At 40.6% G+C, this 13,048-nt stretch overlaps 1 protein-coding gene across 2 annotated transcripts in view; it reads right to left on the reverse strand.

Moving 5' to 3' along the window:
• Window positions 1-7,574: 7,574 nt before the first annotated feature.
• Window positions 7,575-13,048, reverse strand: part of ZNF382 (zinc finger protein 382) — a 93,829-nt gene continuing 88,355 nt past the window's right edge. The window contains exon 5 of one of the 2 annotated variants that reach the window (XM_011383520.2): window positions 7,575-9,640. In XM_011383520.2, the coding sequence (XP_011381822.1) occupies window positions 8,163-9,640 (1,478 nt within the window). In that variant the 3' untranslated portion in view covers window positions 7,575-8,162. The remainder of the gene's footprint in view (window positions 9,641-13,048) is intronic. The other variant, XM_023525080.1, reaches the window with a different exon arrangement.

The raw sequence follows: 13,048 nt of genomic DNA on the forward strand, positions 1-13,048 counted from the left end.
GTCCATGGTCTCTTCTTCTGGTTTCCCTACAAGTTATCTTTCTAGACCACTCTAGGCACACAGAGACCACTTGCTCACATTTGCAGACATGCCAACGGCTGTGGAGAATTATTATGGCTAAGACCTTGGAATTGAAAGGCAGACTGCTATATTAAAAGTTCTCATCACAAGAAAAAAAGATTGTGACTATGTGTGGTAACAGATGTTAACTAGACTTAATGTGGTGATATTTTGCAATACATACAAATATTGAGTCATTATGTTATACACCTGAAATATAGTGTTATATGTCAATTATATCTCAATTAAAAAAAAATCTCAGACTGTCAGGGTCCTTAATCTGGAGTCTGGCATTTACAAACTATGTGACCCCAGACAGACTACCCATCAGGTCCTCATCTGTATGATGGGGTGGGTGGATCTGATCTCCAATGACACCAGCTCTCAGGATTGCCATGGCAGCTAAGAGTTAATATATATGAATGAAGCACGTGGAGCATTTGCTGGCACATGGTAAGCACTTAGTGTATGTCTGCTAAGTAACTGGACAGACATGCTTTAAATTTCAACTCCTACCCTCGCCCCAATCAGCCATGGACCAACACTTTCACAGGATGCCATAAAAATGAGTTACTAGAAACATACAATTAACCAGACAACAAAGCCATGCAGACAGACTTTCCTAAGCGATGTCTCCTGGAGTCAGGCCAGATTTAGCACAACTAGAGCAGTTGTCACAATAGACCATCCCCGCTGCTTGCAAACCGCACTCCACTCCATATCTTTGTACCTAGGGACTTTATCTCCATAGCTAAGCCTACATACATGCATGCACACTTACATACACACAATTGGAAATTTTCCTTTCATTCTGGAAACTCACCTCCTCGAGGAGACTGAACTTCAGACTGGGTAACCCCGGACCACAGGTTCAGCTGCTGTGTGACTGGCTCTCTGCACTGGGTTCATCTGAAGTGCCTTCCCTTTTATAGGGCCTGGAGTCAGTGATGTAATTAAAGACGTGATTGGATAAAATCCACTTGTTGATGGAATCTCTGATGTCATCTTCATCTTGCTCCAGCTCCAGCTCTCTAATACCTATTATATACCCCCGCCCCCACCACCCCAGGCCTAGGGCAAGAGGCCATCATCAAACATACTCACATTTCTGCAGTGAAATGTAACAAACTTCATACTAAGTGGGAATGCAAATACTAGCATTAGTTTCACATAAATTGTGGTCAAGTTGTGTCATCAGCGAGTCTCATACAAATTGCTAACACATTCTAATTCTCTGAGATTTGTGGACTACAAGTGTAGCAGAGAATGAGGCTCGTGTCTCTCTTCTTGTACTAATCCCAGGCTGGTGAATCAGAGGGGCCTCAGGACCTCAGAAGAGGGGCTCTCTGTTCAGCAAAGAAATCACAGTGACTGAGACTAGGATCATTATAGTGGGAAGGGAAAGATTGGTGCTTATTTTATATTGAGAAAGTACTTGATGTTTGATAGACTTCATGAAAGGACTGAGGGAAAGGAAGGGGTTTCAATGGTGTGAGGTTGCTGGTTTGAAAATCTGGCTGGAGGGGTAGGGGGAACTGTACACACTAGGGGCAAACTCATCACTGTGTTTCCTGACATGCTGTGGAGGGTGTGACCACCCGGTAGAAGACAAGGGGGAGTTGAGAAAACAGATGGAGTTGGTTTTTCTGAGGAAGGGAATTGGGCAGCAGTTCAAACATTGTCAGTCTTTCTTCTACTTTCAAGTTATATCTAGAATAAAACTTGTTTCCCCTCTTCCCAGCCCAGTCCCCACCCTCTCTCCCCTGGATTATCAAGGCCAGCTGGCCTCCCCCTCTCCCACCAGTCTTTGGTATATTCCCAAAGCAGCAGTCCCAGGGACCTGTTAGAACCAAGTCTGTCCTTGTCCCTCCTCTGCTAGAGGCTTCTGAAAACTGGTGAAGGACCTCCCCACTCTCCAATCTGTCAGAGATTCACAGTTTCACAAAATGCAATAAAAATTAATTTCCAGAAATGTGAAATTAACAAGAAAACAGAGTCAATGGACACGTCTGTCAACTTGCCCTAAGAGTCTATGCCTTATTCTCCGTTTCTGTGTTTACCTTGCCATAGACAGGAGAGGGCCTGGAGAATGGCAGTGTCCTTGGTCACATGCTGAACATCACAGACACAGTGTAGAAACTGGCTTCCTGACAGTGGCCTGGAGACCCTGTCCCACTTCAGCTCTTCTGGTCACCCTGCTCCAGTTTCACTGGCCTCAGCAGTTCTCAGAACCTGGCAGCTTCCCCCCACCTTGGGCCTTCATCCTCCTTCCCTATGCCTCTTGGAGAGAAACGCTCAGCTCTCCACAAATTCTCTTCAGGCCTTGTTCAAACATCTCCGTGAGAGCTGCCTTGGACACGTTTTCTAAAATTTCAGCACCCCCTTACCCCCTGCCCCAATCTGTCTTTATTAACCTCTCTGCTTTACTTATCTCCATAACTTTGGTCTCCATCAGACAAAGTATATTCTCCTAATTTGTCTTGTTGATTGTCTGACACACACTATGGAATTTAATCAACTCACTAACAGACTTTTTCCTCTTTTGCTCTGTATTGTATCCACAGAAGTTTGTACAGAGCTCAGCACTTGACAGGTCCCATTCAGTCTATGTCAATGTGAAAGAAATAGTCCAGGTATGAGAGGGTGTGGCAGCTGCAGGGAGGGATTCAGGGAGTAGAAAGCTCAAGACAGCTGCAGGGCCCAGGAGAGATAGTGATCTTGCAAAGATTGTTGATCATATCCCAAAATCACTGTAGAGGAATTAGGGGATAGAGGGAAACATGGGTGACAGTAACTAACAGAGTCTTGTTCCAAGCCACAGGGGAGGTTCAGGCCATCTCAGACTTTTTGGATGAGAGTCCAAAGCCACAGTGGGAAGAGTTAAAAACAAGTGGTTAAATTACCACCTACATGGCCTTTACCATCTTCAGTCTGTGGTGCTGAAACAGACAGTCATAGGGCAAGAGGATTTGAGAATCCTCAGGCCGATCAGCTGTCACACCACCCCTCCCATTCTGAAGACCTTTGGCAGGATGTCTCAGGAGCTACCTCCACCTTGGCCAAGATAAGATAAAAACTAATTGCCCAGTTGCCTAGTGTGATGGGAGTTGGGGTTCCCTTCCCTACATCCCTCCCCTTGTTTCATACTCATTGTATCTGCCAGGACACATGGCCTGACTTTGGTCTTTTTTCCAGACACACACAAGACAGAGCATCTCATACACCCGAGGAAAAGTAATTAGATATAGAAGAAGTACAGCAACCTCACAAAATTCACAGACAACAAAATATGCCATATAGAATAAAGTGTTGGAAGAGAAGTAAGAAGAAATTAAGATAAGCAGATAAAATCAAGGAGACAAGGAAAGAAAAAAGCCATAGGAAAGGAAGATATGCTAAAAATAATTCAGGAAATACTGGTCATGGAAAATGTTTATAAAGAAAGAACTGAATAGAATAGGAAGATGGATCTTTAGATATTCAAAGAATTAATCAGTGAGTCATAGAATCATATTGAAGATGACATCTAAAAGGCAAGGGATAAATTAACAAAATAGAAAATATAAAAGAACAAAGGTTGTGATCCAGTTATGGGAAAGGATATTTTTCTGCTTTATTCCTCTAAAACAGTGGCTAACATGTATTGCTATTAAATAATAGTTGTGGAATACATAAAGAAAATGGAAGTAGAGGTACCAAGATCTGGATATGAGCATTCCCAAAAGAAAGGACAAATATGAAATGACTCAGCAGAAGACAAAGGTAGGGGGTTCAGTGGCCTAAGTCGGGCATGGGTACTAGACTCTCAGATTGCTTGACTCTAAAGCATGTGGGAGGAGGTGGCAGAAGTAGTTCAGGAACAAGGTGGAAAGATCTGTGTGGGAGCTAAGGGGACAGGTGACTATTAGTGGGAGCACTATGAGATTTTACTGGAGGCTGGACGTATAGAGGCTGATAGGAGTAGCAAAGAATGGCCAGAAGGTAAGAAGGCAGGGGTCCTAAACAGAAAATGGTGCAGCTGGTTTTAAAGTGAGTGAATGGGGAAGGGTTTGGGACAGGAGAGGCGAAAAAGGAAGGTTGATACTTTGGTGGAGACCCTGGTGTGAACTGTAGAGCTCTCTCCCATCTCCCAAGTGCTTTCAGTCTTTAGTCATTTAATACAGCTCAGAGGAGAGGAGCAAATCTGTTTCCTTCACATTGGCTGGCCTATCAGAATCTTGCACCGAGGGCCGTATCTTAGGCTTTATATTGTCTTCCTGTTAGATATTTACGTCCAATCTCAGTAGGAGGCTTTGGTTTCTCTAAGGCTGTTGTTGATCTAGATGAAATATACACCCATGCTGATTATGTTTTTTCTTGCATTAGTAATTTTATACTTTATATTGATGAGTATTATATTTATAAATGTAATTTCTTACCCATTCATGGATGGATATTCATTTTTGTTATCTATTTGGCTTTGAAGACTATAGTTGCTGGGACTGTACAAATATAAGTATTCCTGTAGACACAGGTTATGCTTAGGAATAAGATCTTGTCAAATCATGAGCAGATTATTAACTGCCAGTATTTTCTAAATTTATTTTTAGTCTCTCACATCCCCACCAGCAATGTATGAGTTTTCATATCTTCAACAGTGAGGTATTGTCCCTTTTTAAATGTTTCCAATTGAAATGAGTGTGTAGTGGTATCTCACTGTGGTTTTCATTTGTATGTCCTTAAATATCAATAATGCTGGACTTATTTTCATGTGCTTATTTACCACTCATACCTCTTTTGTGAAATGTGTTCAAATATTTCACCCATTTTTAATAAGGTTGTTTATCTTATTACATACTCTGGCTACCCACCATTTATCAGATATAGGTTTTGCAAATATTTTTTTTTTGTAGGCTGTAACTAGTTTTCATTTTCTTAACACTATCTTTGAACTACAGAATTTTAAATTTTATTAAACTCCTTTATATTTCTTTCATTTTTTTTTCCTATGTAAGAAATCTTGGCTTCAAACATGGACAAAGAGCATACATTATATTTAAAATGGTATATATTTTTATTTTTTATATTAAGGTCTATGATCCATTTTGAGTTAATTTGTGAATGTTTTAAAGATTAAGGTTACTACTATGCATGAAAATATATTTTTCGGAATAATTTGTTGAAAATATCCTTTCACCTTTGAATTACTTAGGCAACTTTGTTGAAAATAAGTTAATGATAAGCATATGAGTTTATGTCTCGCCTCCATTATCTATCCTTTCGCCAATGCCACATTCTCATAACTATACCTTTATAGTAAAATTTGAAATCAGATTTTTCAAGTCCAAAATTGTTCTAAAGAAAGTGTTTGAACTATTATAGGTCCTCTGCATTTTCAAATGTTTTATTTTATATATTTTTTGAAGTAAACATAACCTCAATTTTATTCATAATAAAACAAAAGATGAAGCTTAGAACAGGGTCTCTTGGCCCTGTCTCATCTTCACTCAGGTCACCTGTGAAGGGGGGCAGTATGGACTAAGAGCTTTAACTCTGGGGACACATTGGGATTCTAACTCATCTGAGCTGTGCCCATTACCAACTGGCTTACCTTGGTCATGTCTTCTTCCCAGACTTGGGATTCACATCTGGTTAAGTGGGAACATGGATATTAAACTATATTGCACAGAAAGGGAAGCAGACAATAAATAAGAGATATTATGCAGTCCACTGAAGACCCTATCCTGGTGCAAAGGTGAGGAAACCAAGACCCCAAGGCTAGTGAGAGCTTGGCTGGTTAATGGAATCAAGGCCAGTAGGGCTGGAAGGGTAGTTGGAGGGATGTGAGGGCATAGGGGCTGATGTCTATGGTTTTGTAGGCTATCACAAGAAATATGGACTTTATTCTAACTGCACTGGGAAGCTGTGGGAAGAATTTAGCAAAACAGACATATTATTAAAAGGATAAACTCAAACAACTGACCATACCAAGTATTGGCAAGGATATGGAAGATTTAGAACTCTCATACACTACTGGTGAGTATGCAAAAGTGAACGACAATTTCAGATCAGTTTAGCAGTTTCTTAATTTAAACATTCACCTATCCTATGACTCAGGCATTACACTCTGAGTTACTAACACAAGAAAAGTGAAACATAAACATGTACATATAAGTATTACACATAAATGTTCCAGCAGCTTTATTTGCAATAGCCAAAACTAGAAGTAACCCAAGTGCCCGTAAAAAGATGAGTGGATAAACAAATAATCTATCCATAGAAAAAATTAACTACTCAGCAATAAAAATGAACTACTCATATAAGCATCATTGAAGAATCTCAAAATAAAGAACCATGAATGAAACCAGAAAATAAGCATACTATAAATCAAATCATATAAAATTTTAGAAAATACATACACTAATCTGGAAGCCTGGGGAGAGGAAGGACAGATTATAAAATGGCATGAGGTAGACAAGGAGTGATGGACACTATCATAATTACGATGAGATTTCATGGATTGATATGTATGTCAAAATTTAACAAAAGGCACACTTTAAATAAGTGCAGTATTTTCCATGTCAACTATGCCTGGATAAAGCTGTACAAAATATTTCAAAATAAAAATCTAGATCTCTCACTTTTCAGAAAATCAGGTTTGCCAATCCTATATTGACTCTTTCCTGATGACCTCACTGGAGCAGCCTGGCCTCAGTGGTAGCAAACATTGATGAGCAATGAAGTCTGTCACCACCTGAGTCAACAGGAATTCCTGCTAGGTCACGGAGCCACAACACTGGGGTAAGGGATCTCATTTCAATCTATGCTTGATTTCCTGCCTGTGTAGCAATAGCCTTTCAGTGAATATCACAGAAAGGCTATGGGATTCCATAAAACCAATAGCTTATTTTCTTTGAAAATGACCCTGCTACAAAAGATAAACATGCCTGGAGGTCTTGAGAATCTCTGTGCACATTGATCCTTCAGAGTCACAGTGACTGGAGACTTTTTGATGCAATTTTAGCAGGGGCACACTCTATCTACTTTGCTGGTCTCCACTGCAGTGTTAAATACCAATTATGGTTCCCCAAGTCCCTGTATTCTTACAGTGACACTAGCCTAGTGAATTCTGGGTATCAGGACACATGGCTCCTTTGTAAACCTTGGGTAGGGATTCCCCTCAACACTACTGAGCATCATGTGATATCAACTGTGAACAAGAAAAACAATTCATGTTCCCAACAGCACTTGAGGTTGTCATAATTTTCTAATTCCTCAGGGTATTCCTTGGGCCCATTAAAAAATCCTGACACTCGGTCCACAAATGAGGACCACAAAGCCCTGCAGTTTTTCCTAGAAGACCCTGGACAACAATGTGTATTAGGCCAAAACTGGAAAGAGAGGTATATTCTTCCATCATACTGTAATGTCATCTCTGAGGCACACAGAGCATTGAACATCCACAAAAGTTGTTTATTCCTTAATTCTGGCATAGCCAAACTATTTTCAAATTATCTCACACAGTGAATACAAGATCAAAAGTAGAATAAACAATGCTGCCTTTATTCTTGCAAAATCCAAAGCAATATGTGGCAGGGTTTTCAGATTGGTGACTTGGAGGCTGGGAAAATCCAAAATAAGCGTCACATGAAAACTAACATGTCCTTAAAATGTAGTCATCTTGCCAAGTCATCAGCAGAACTCAGATGGGGTCTACTGGGTCAAAACTGATTTAGGTCCACGCCCTAACTTGTAAAAGTGAAAGGAATGAGGACCCCAGAAGGGCTAAGACTACTCAAAATTTCCTCTAGGAAATGGGTAGGAGACAGAGGTCACCTTCTCTGTGCTTGTTAGGGTAGTAATTGATGCACCCTGTGTGAACCTGCCAGGTGGCAGAGGTGAAATGAATTATGTCACAGAAACTGGCAAGGGCCCTGCGCAGGTTACAAATGTCATGCAGCTCCTTAAAGATTCCCACATACCTGAAACTTAAAAGAATCTCCCCCCAGTGAATTTTCAGATGTATGGGTTTTAATTCAGGTTACTGGCTCCCTGACAAGTTCTCTCCTCAGTGTAATTATACTGAAAGGGAGCTGCACATCCCCTGCACATCCCCTGCACATCTAAGATCTTTCTCCAGTGTGAAGTCTCTGGTGTTGAATGCGGTCAGATTTGCAACTAAATGACTTCCCACATTCGCTGCACTCATAAGGCCTTTTTCCAGTGTGAACTCTCTGGTGTTGAATGAGGCTAGAGCTTTGGCTAAAGGACTTCCCACATTTCCCACACTCATAAGGCCGCTCTCCAGTATGAACTCTCAGGTGTTTGATGAGGTTAGATTTGCAGCTGAAACACTTCCCACATTCACTGCACTCAATAGGCCTTTCTCCAGTGTGAACTCTCCAGTGGTTCTTGAGGTTGGAGCTATGGCTAAAGGATTTTCCACATTCTCCACATTCATAAGGCCTTTCTCCTGTGTGGACTTTCCGATGTGAACTGAAGCTAGAACTCTGCTTAAAAGATTTCCCGCATTTACTGCACTCATAAGGCCTTTCTCCAGTGTGTAGTCTTTTGTGGTGAATGAGGCTGGAGCTTCGGCTAAAGGACTTTCCACATTCAATGCACTGATGAGGCCTTTCTCCAGTGTGAACTCTCCGGTGGTAAATGAGGCTGAAGTTTTGGCTAAAAGATTTCCCACATTCACTGCACTCATAAGGCCTTTCTCCAGTGTGAACTCTCTGATGTTGAATGAGGTTGGACCTTTGGCTAAAAGATTTTCCACATTCCCTGCACTCATAGGGCTTTTCTCCAGTGTGAACTTTCCTGTGGCTATTGAGGCTATAGCTTTGGCTAAAGGATTTCCCGCATTCATTGCCCTCATAAGGCCTTTCTCCAGTGTGAACTCTCTGATGTATAACAAAGCTGGAGTAGTAGGTAAAGCGTCTTCCACATTCGCTGCACTCAAAAGGCCTTTCTGCAGTGTGAACTTTCTGGTGCTGAATGAGGTTACATCTTCGAGTGCAGGCTTTTCCGCATTTGCTGCACTCATAAAGCCCTTCTCGAGTGAGGACACTCTGGTCCTGAGCAAGTGTGTCCATGCAGCTGAAGGCTTTCTTGCATTCTCCCCAGTTGTGATAACTTTTTCCACTGTGAAATTTGGCCTCACACTCATTACTCCTGTTTGGATTCTCCCCAGCATGAGAGATCTGTTGATGGAGAAATCCCAGGCTGGCTAAAAAGTCCTTTCCAACCTCCTCACAGGCAAAGGGCTTCCCTGATACATGGACTGTGCAGCTCTTTGTACATGAAGCTCTGTCCATGGAATTTCCGAAGGAAATCTCTCCAATGTGCTGCCCCTGGTACTGCTGAAGGTTGGCTGTGAAACAGAATCGTTTCTCACATGTGTCTGTCTTCTGCCCAAAATGTGCTCCTTGGTGCTCGGCCAAATGTGAAATGTCTTTCAAGACTGGGCCACACATCTCAAAGGGCTGGGCCTTCTGGGGAGATGAACCTGCCTTAAGAATCCTGATCTGTGACTCTCCTTCTACAGAACTGCTCTGTTCAGAAGCTGCCTCCTCACCTTCTACTCCACTCCAACAACCTGAAAACAAAGAAGTGACAGAGAGATACATGTTGACTTTTTTGAGGGAGGGCGAACCATCACAAATGTACATCTGACACATTAAAGAACCAATCCACAGGGCTGTTTCCAGGAAAAGGGAGTTGGAGTCAGATTAAGGAAGCAGCCGCTGTGCACTACTGGGTCCCTAAGGTCACAGAATTGGGCAGGCCTCATCAGGCACAAGACATAGAAAAAGGGGGTGGCCCAGGGGTGAAAGGCACATTCTACAACTCATTCTTCTGTCCATGGCTATAAGCTGGTATTATGTGATACTGTACAGAATTCTATATCTAGGCCCATGAAAAACTGATTAGAGCAAAGTAACTGGTGTTCAAAAATTATTAAAAGATATGTGCACACTTTAGGACACACCAATACTGGAAAGCACTATGGAGAAAATAATGTGAGGGATGAGTGAGATAAGCAGCCCAGAGGATGGAGGGTAGCCCTGGGCTAATGACAATGACACGCTGGCAGTATCAAGAATGGAAAAAGAAAGGTAGAGTAAGGTGTGTGTGGCCACTGGTAATGGCACCTAAACATAAGTTTAAGAAGATAGGATCTTGGTATGATGTGAACAAAGTGCTGACGTCACATCCTCCAAATGCCATTCACCTGGGTCAGGCCCCCTCTGAGGCATTCTTGTTGAGCTTGGAGATAGATCCATTCTGTGGAGCACAGAGGACTCCTCCCCTAGACCAAGTTGAACAACTACTCGGGACCTAGATAACCCAAATTGTAAGGGAAAGATAGATCAGTGGCCAGTACTGGCCCAGAACAACTCAGCACACAAGAAATCACAGGAAAGATATTTAAATATTACAAAAAGTGCCTCTGGGAACAGCTAGAGAGAAGATAGTGGAGTAGGATGCATCAGGAATCTGTCTCCCAACTTAGACAATGATTACACTGGCAGAATCAACCTAACTTAACAATTTTGCAATTCTAGAGCCTACTGAAGGCTTGCAACATTCTAAATTAATTTAATTTTGGTCAATTTCAGCTCTTTGCATGGTATTGGTTACCGATTTCCCAACTCTCCTACTTCCCCAACTCTGAGCCCAGGAGCAGGTAGCCATGTACATATACCTGGAGAATCCTGCAGAGGTCAGGGTGGGACCCTATCCTCTAAGTATCAGGAATCTGTGCTCTGCCTTATGCTTCTGATGGTGGAGATGCAACAAAGATGTGAGCAGCTATTGTTGCAAACCATATCACCACTGTTGCAAAGCCCCCACCTCACTGGTGGAAGTGACTTTGCAGAGAATTAAAACAGGAGGCATCTATTCCTTCCATCCCTCACCCTAAATTCTTCTTGTATTCCCCATTTGGGAGGCAGAAATTTAAGGACTAGGACATTCAAAATCAATCACATATGTGAGGGAATTTAGAATCACCATGCACACCAAGGGAAAGGCATAGGCCCAGAAAAAACCTGCGAAGACCTTTTAAGTTTACACCTCAGACTTATCTCTAGCACAGGGATACCCTATAACCATTAAGCAAACAACAACAACCCCTCCCTCCATAGCAAACCCTGGGGAAAGGGGAGATCAAGTATCTTGAGTTACCACAACATAAGACATAAATGTCCAGTTTTCAACAACAACAACAACAACAAAGCAACAGGAAACTATGGCCCAGTCTACAGAAAAAAAAAATCATGAGAAACTGACTAAGAAAGACCAGATGGTGCATTTACTAGATAAAGACTTTGAAACAAATAATTAAAAGATGGGCAAAGAACTAAAAGAAAATGTGGATAAAGTCCAGAAAATGTTGCATGAGCAAAATGGAAATATCGATGAAGAAATAAACATAAAAAAGAATCAAAAAAGAAATTTTGGAGCTGAACTGTACAATGACTAAATGAAAAAATCACTAGAGGGATTCAAAAGCAGATTTAAGTAGGCAGAATCAATGAACTTGAAGATATCAAATCTGAAAACAGAAAGAAAAAATACTGAACAAAAGTGAACAGAGCCTAAGGACCTATGGGATACCATCAGGTGGACCAGCATATGCAATGTGGGAGTCCAGATGAAAAGAGAAAAAGGCAGAGAACTTATCTGAAGAAATCAGATCTGAAAACTTGCCAAATTTGTGTCTGTGGATACATGACTGTTATGGTTGCACAACACTGAGGATATACTAAATGCCACTTAGAATTGGTATTTTTTGAAAATTCTGCATTTCAATTCTCTGGTTCCAAAATTTTGTTCCTATAATTTCAAGTAGCTGGATTGCAAGAAGCAGTTGGTATCCACTCATTCCTTTGCTGAGTTAGCTCAAAAATTATTTAAATATATGAACTAAAGAGAGTGGAGAAAAGAATAAAGATCCCTGAAATAAACTCTTGCATATATGGTCAAATGATTTCCAACATGGAGGACAAGCCCATTAGATGGAGAAAGGACAGACTTTTAAAAACACGATGCTAGGAAAACTGGATATGGACATATGTAAGAATAAAGTTGGACTTTTACATAACATCATATACAAAAATTAACTCAAAATGGATCAAAGATCTAAACTTAAGAGTTACAACCATAAAATTCTTAAAAGAAAACAGTGGAAAAGCTTCATGACATTGCATTAGGCAATAATTCCTTAGATATGACATCAAAGGCAGAGGTAACACACAAAAAAATAGACAAACTAGACTTTACCAAGATGAAAAACTTTTGTACAGCAAAGGACACTGTGAAAATAGTAAAAATGCAACCCACAGGATGGGAGGAAATATTTGCAAATCGCGTATGTGATAATGGATTAATATCTAGAACAATATCGAAAATTTCTAAAATTCAACAAAAATAGTAGCAAACAATTTGATTTAAAAATGGCCAAAAGACTTAACTAGACATTTCTTTACAGATATACAAATAGTCAATGAGCACATGAAAAAGTGCTCAACATGACTCATTGTTAGGGAAATGTAAATCAAAACCAGGAGATACAACTTACCCACGAGAATGGCTATCATCAAAAAAAACAGAACACAAGTGTTGGCAAGGATGGAGAAATTGAAAACTTTGTGCACGGCTGGTAGGAATATAAAATGGTGTATGAAAATATGGATATTTCCAAAGAATTCCAAAGAATTAAAAATAGAATTATCACATGATAATTCCAGTTCTGAGTACATACCCAAAAGAACTGAAGTAAGGACACTAAAAATATTTGTACATCCATGTTCATAGCAGCATTATTCATAAGAGACAAATGTCCAACAATGGATGAATGAGTAAACCAAATGTACATACATACAATAGAATATTATTCAGTCTTAAAAAGGAAGGAAATTCTGACACATGCTATAATATAGATGAACCTTTATCTAAGTAAATAAGCTAAGTAAAATACGCCAGGACAATTACTATGTGA

This window comes from Pteropus vampyrus, unplaced genomic scaffold (assembly GCF_000151845.1).
Source record: "Pteropus vampyrus isolate Shadow unplaced genomic scaffold, Pvam_2.0 Scaffold523, whole genome shotgun sequence".
In the NCBI taxonomy this organism is placed as follows: domain Eukaryota; kingdom Metazoa; phylum Chordata; class Mammalia; order Chiroptera; family Pteropodidae; genus Pteropus; species Pteropus vampyrus.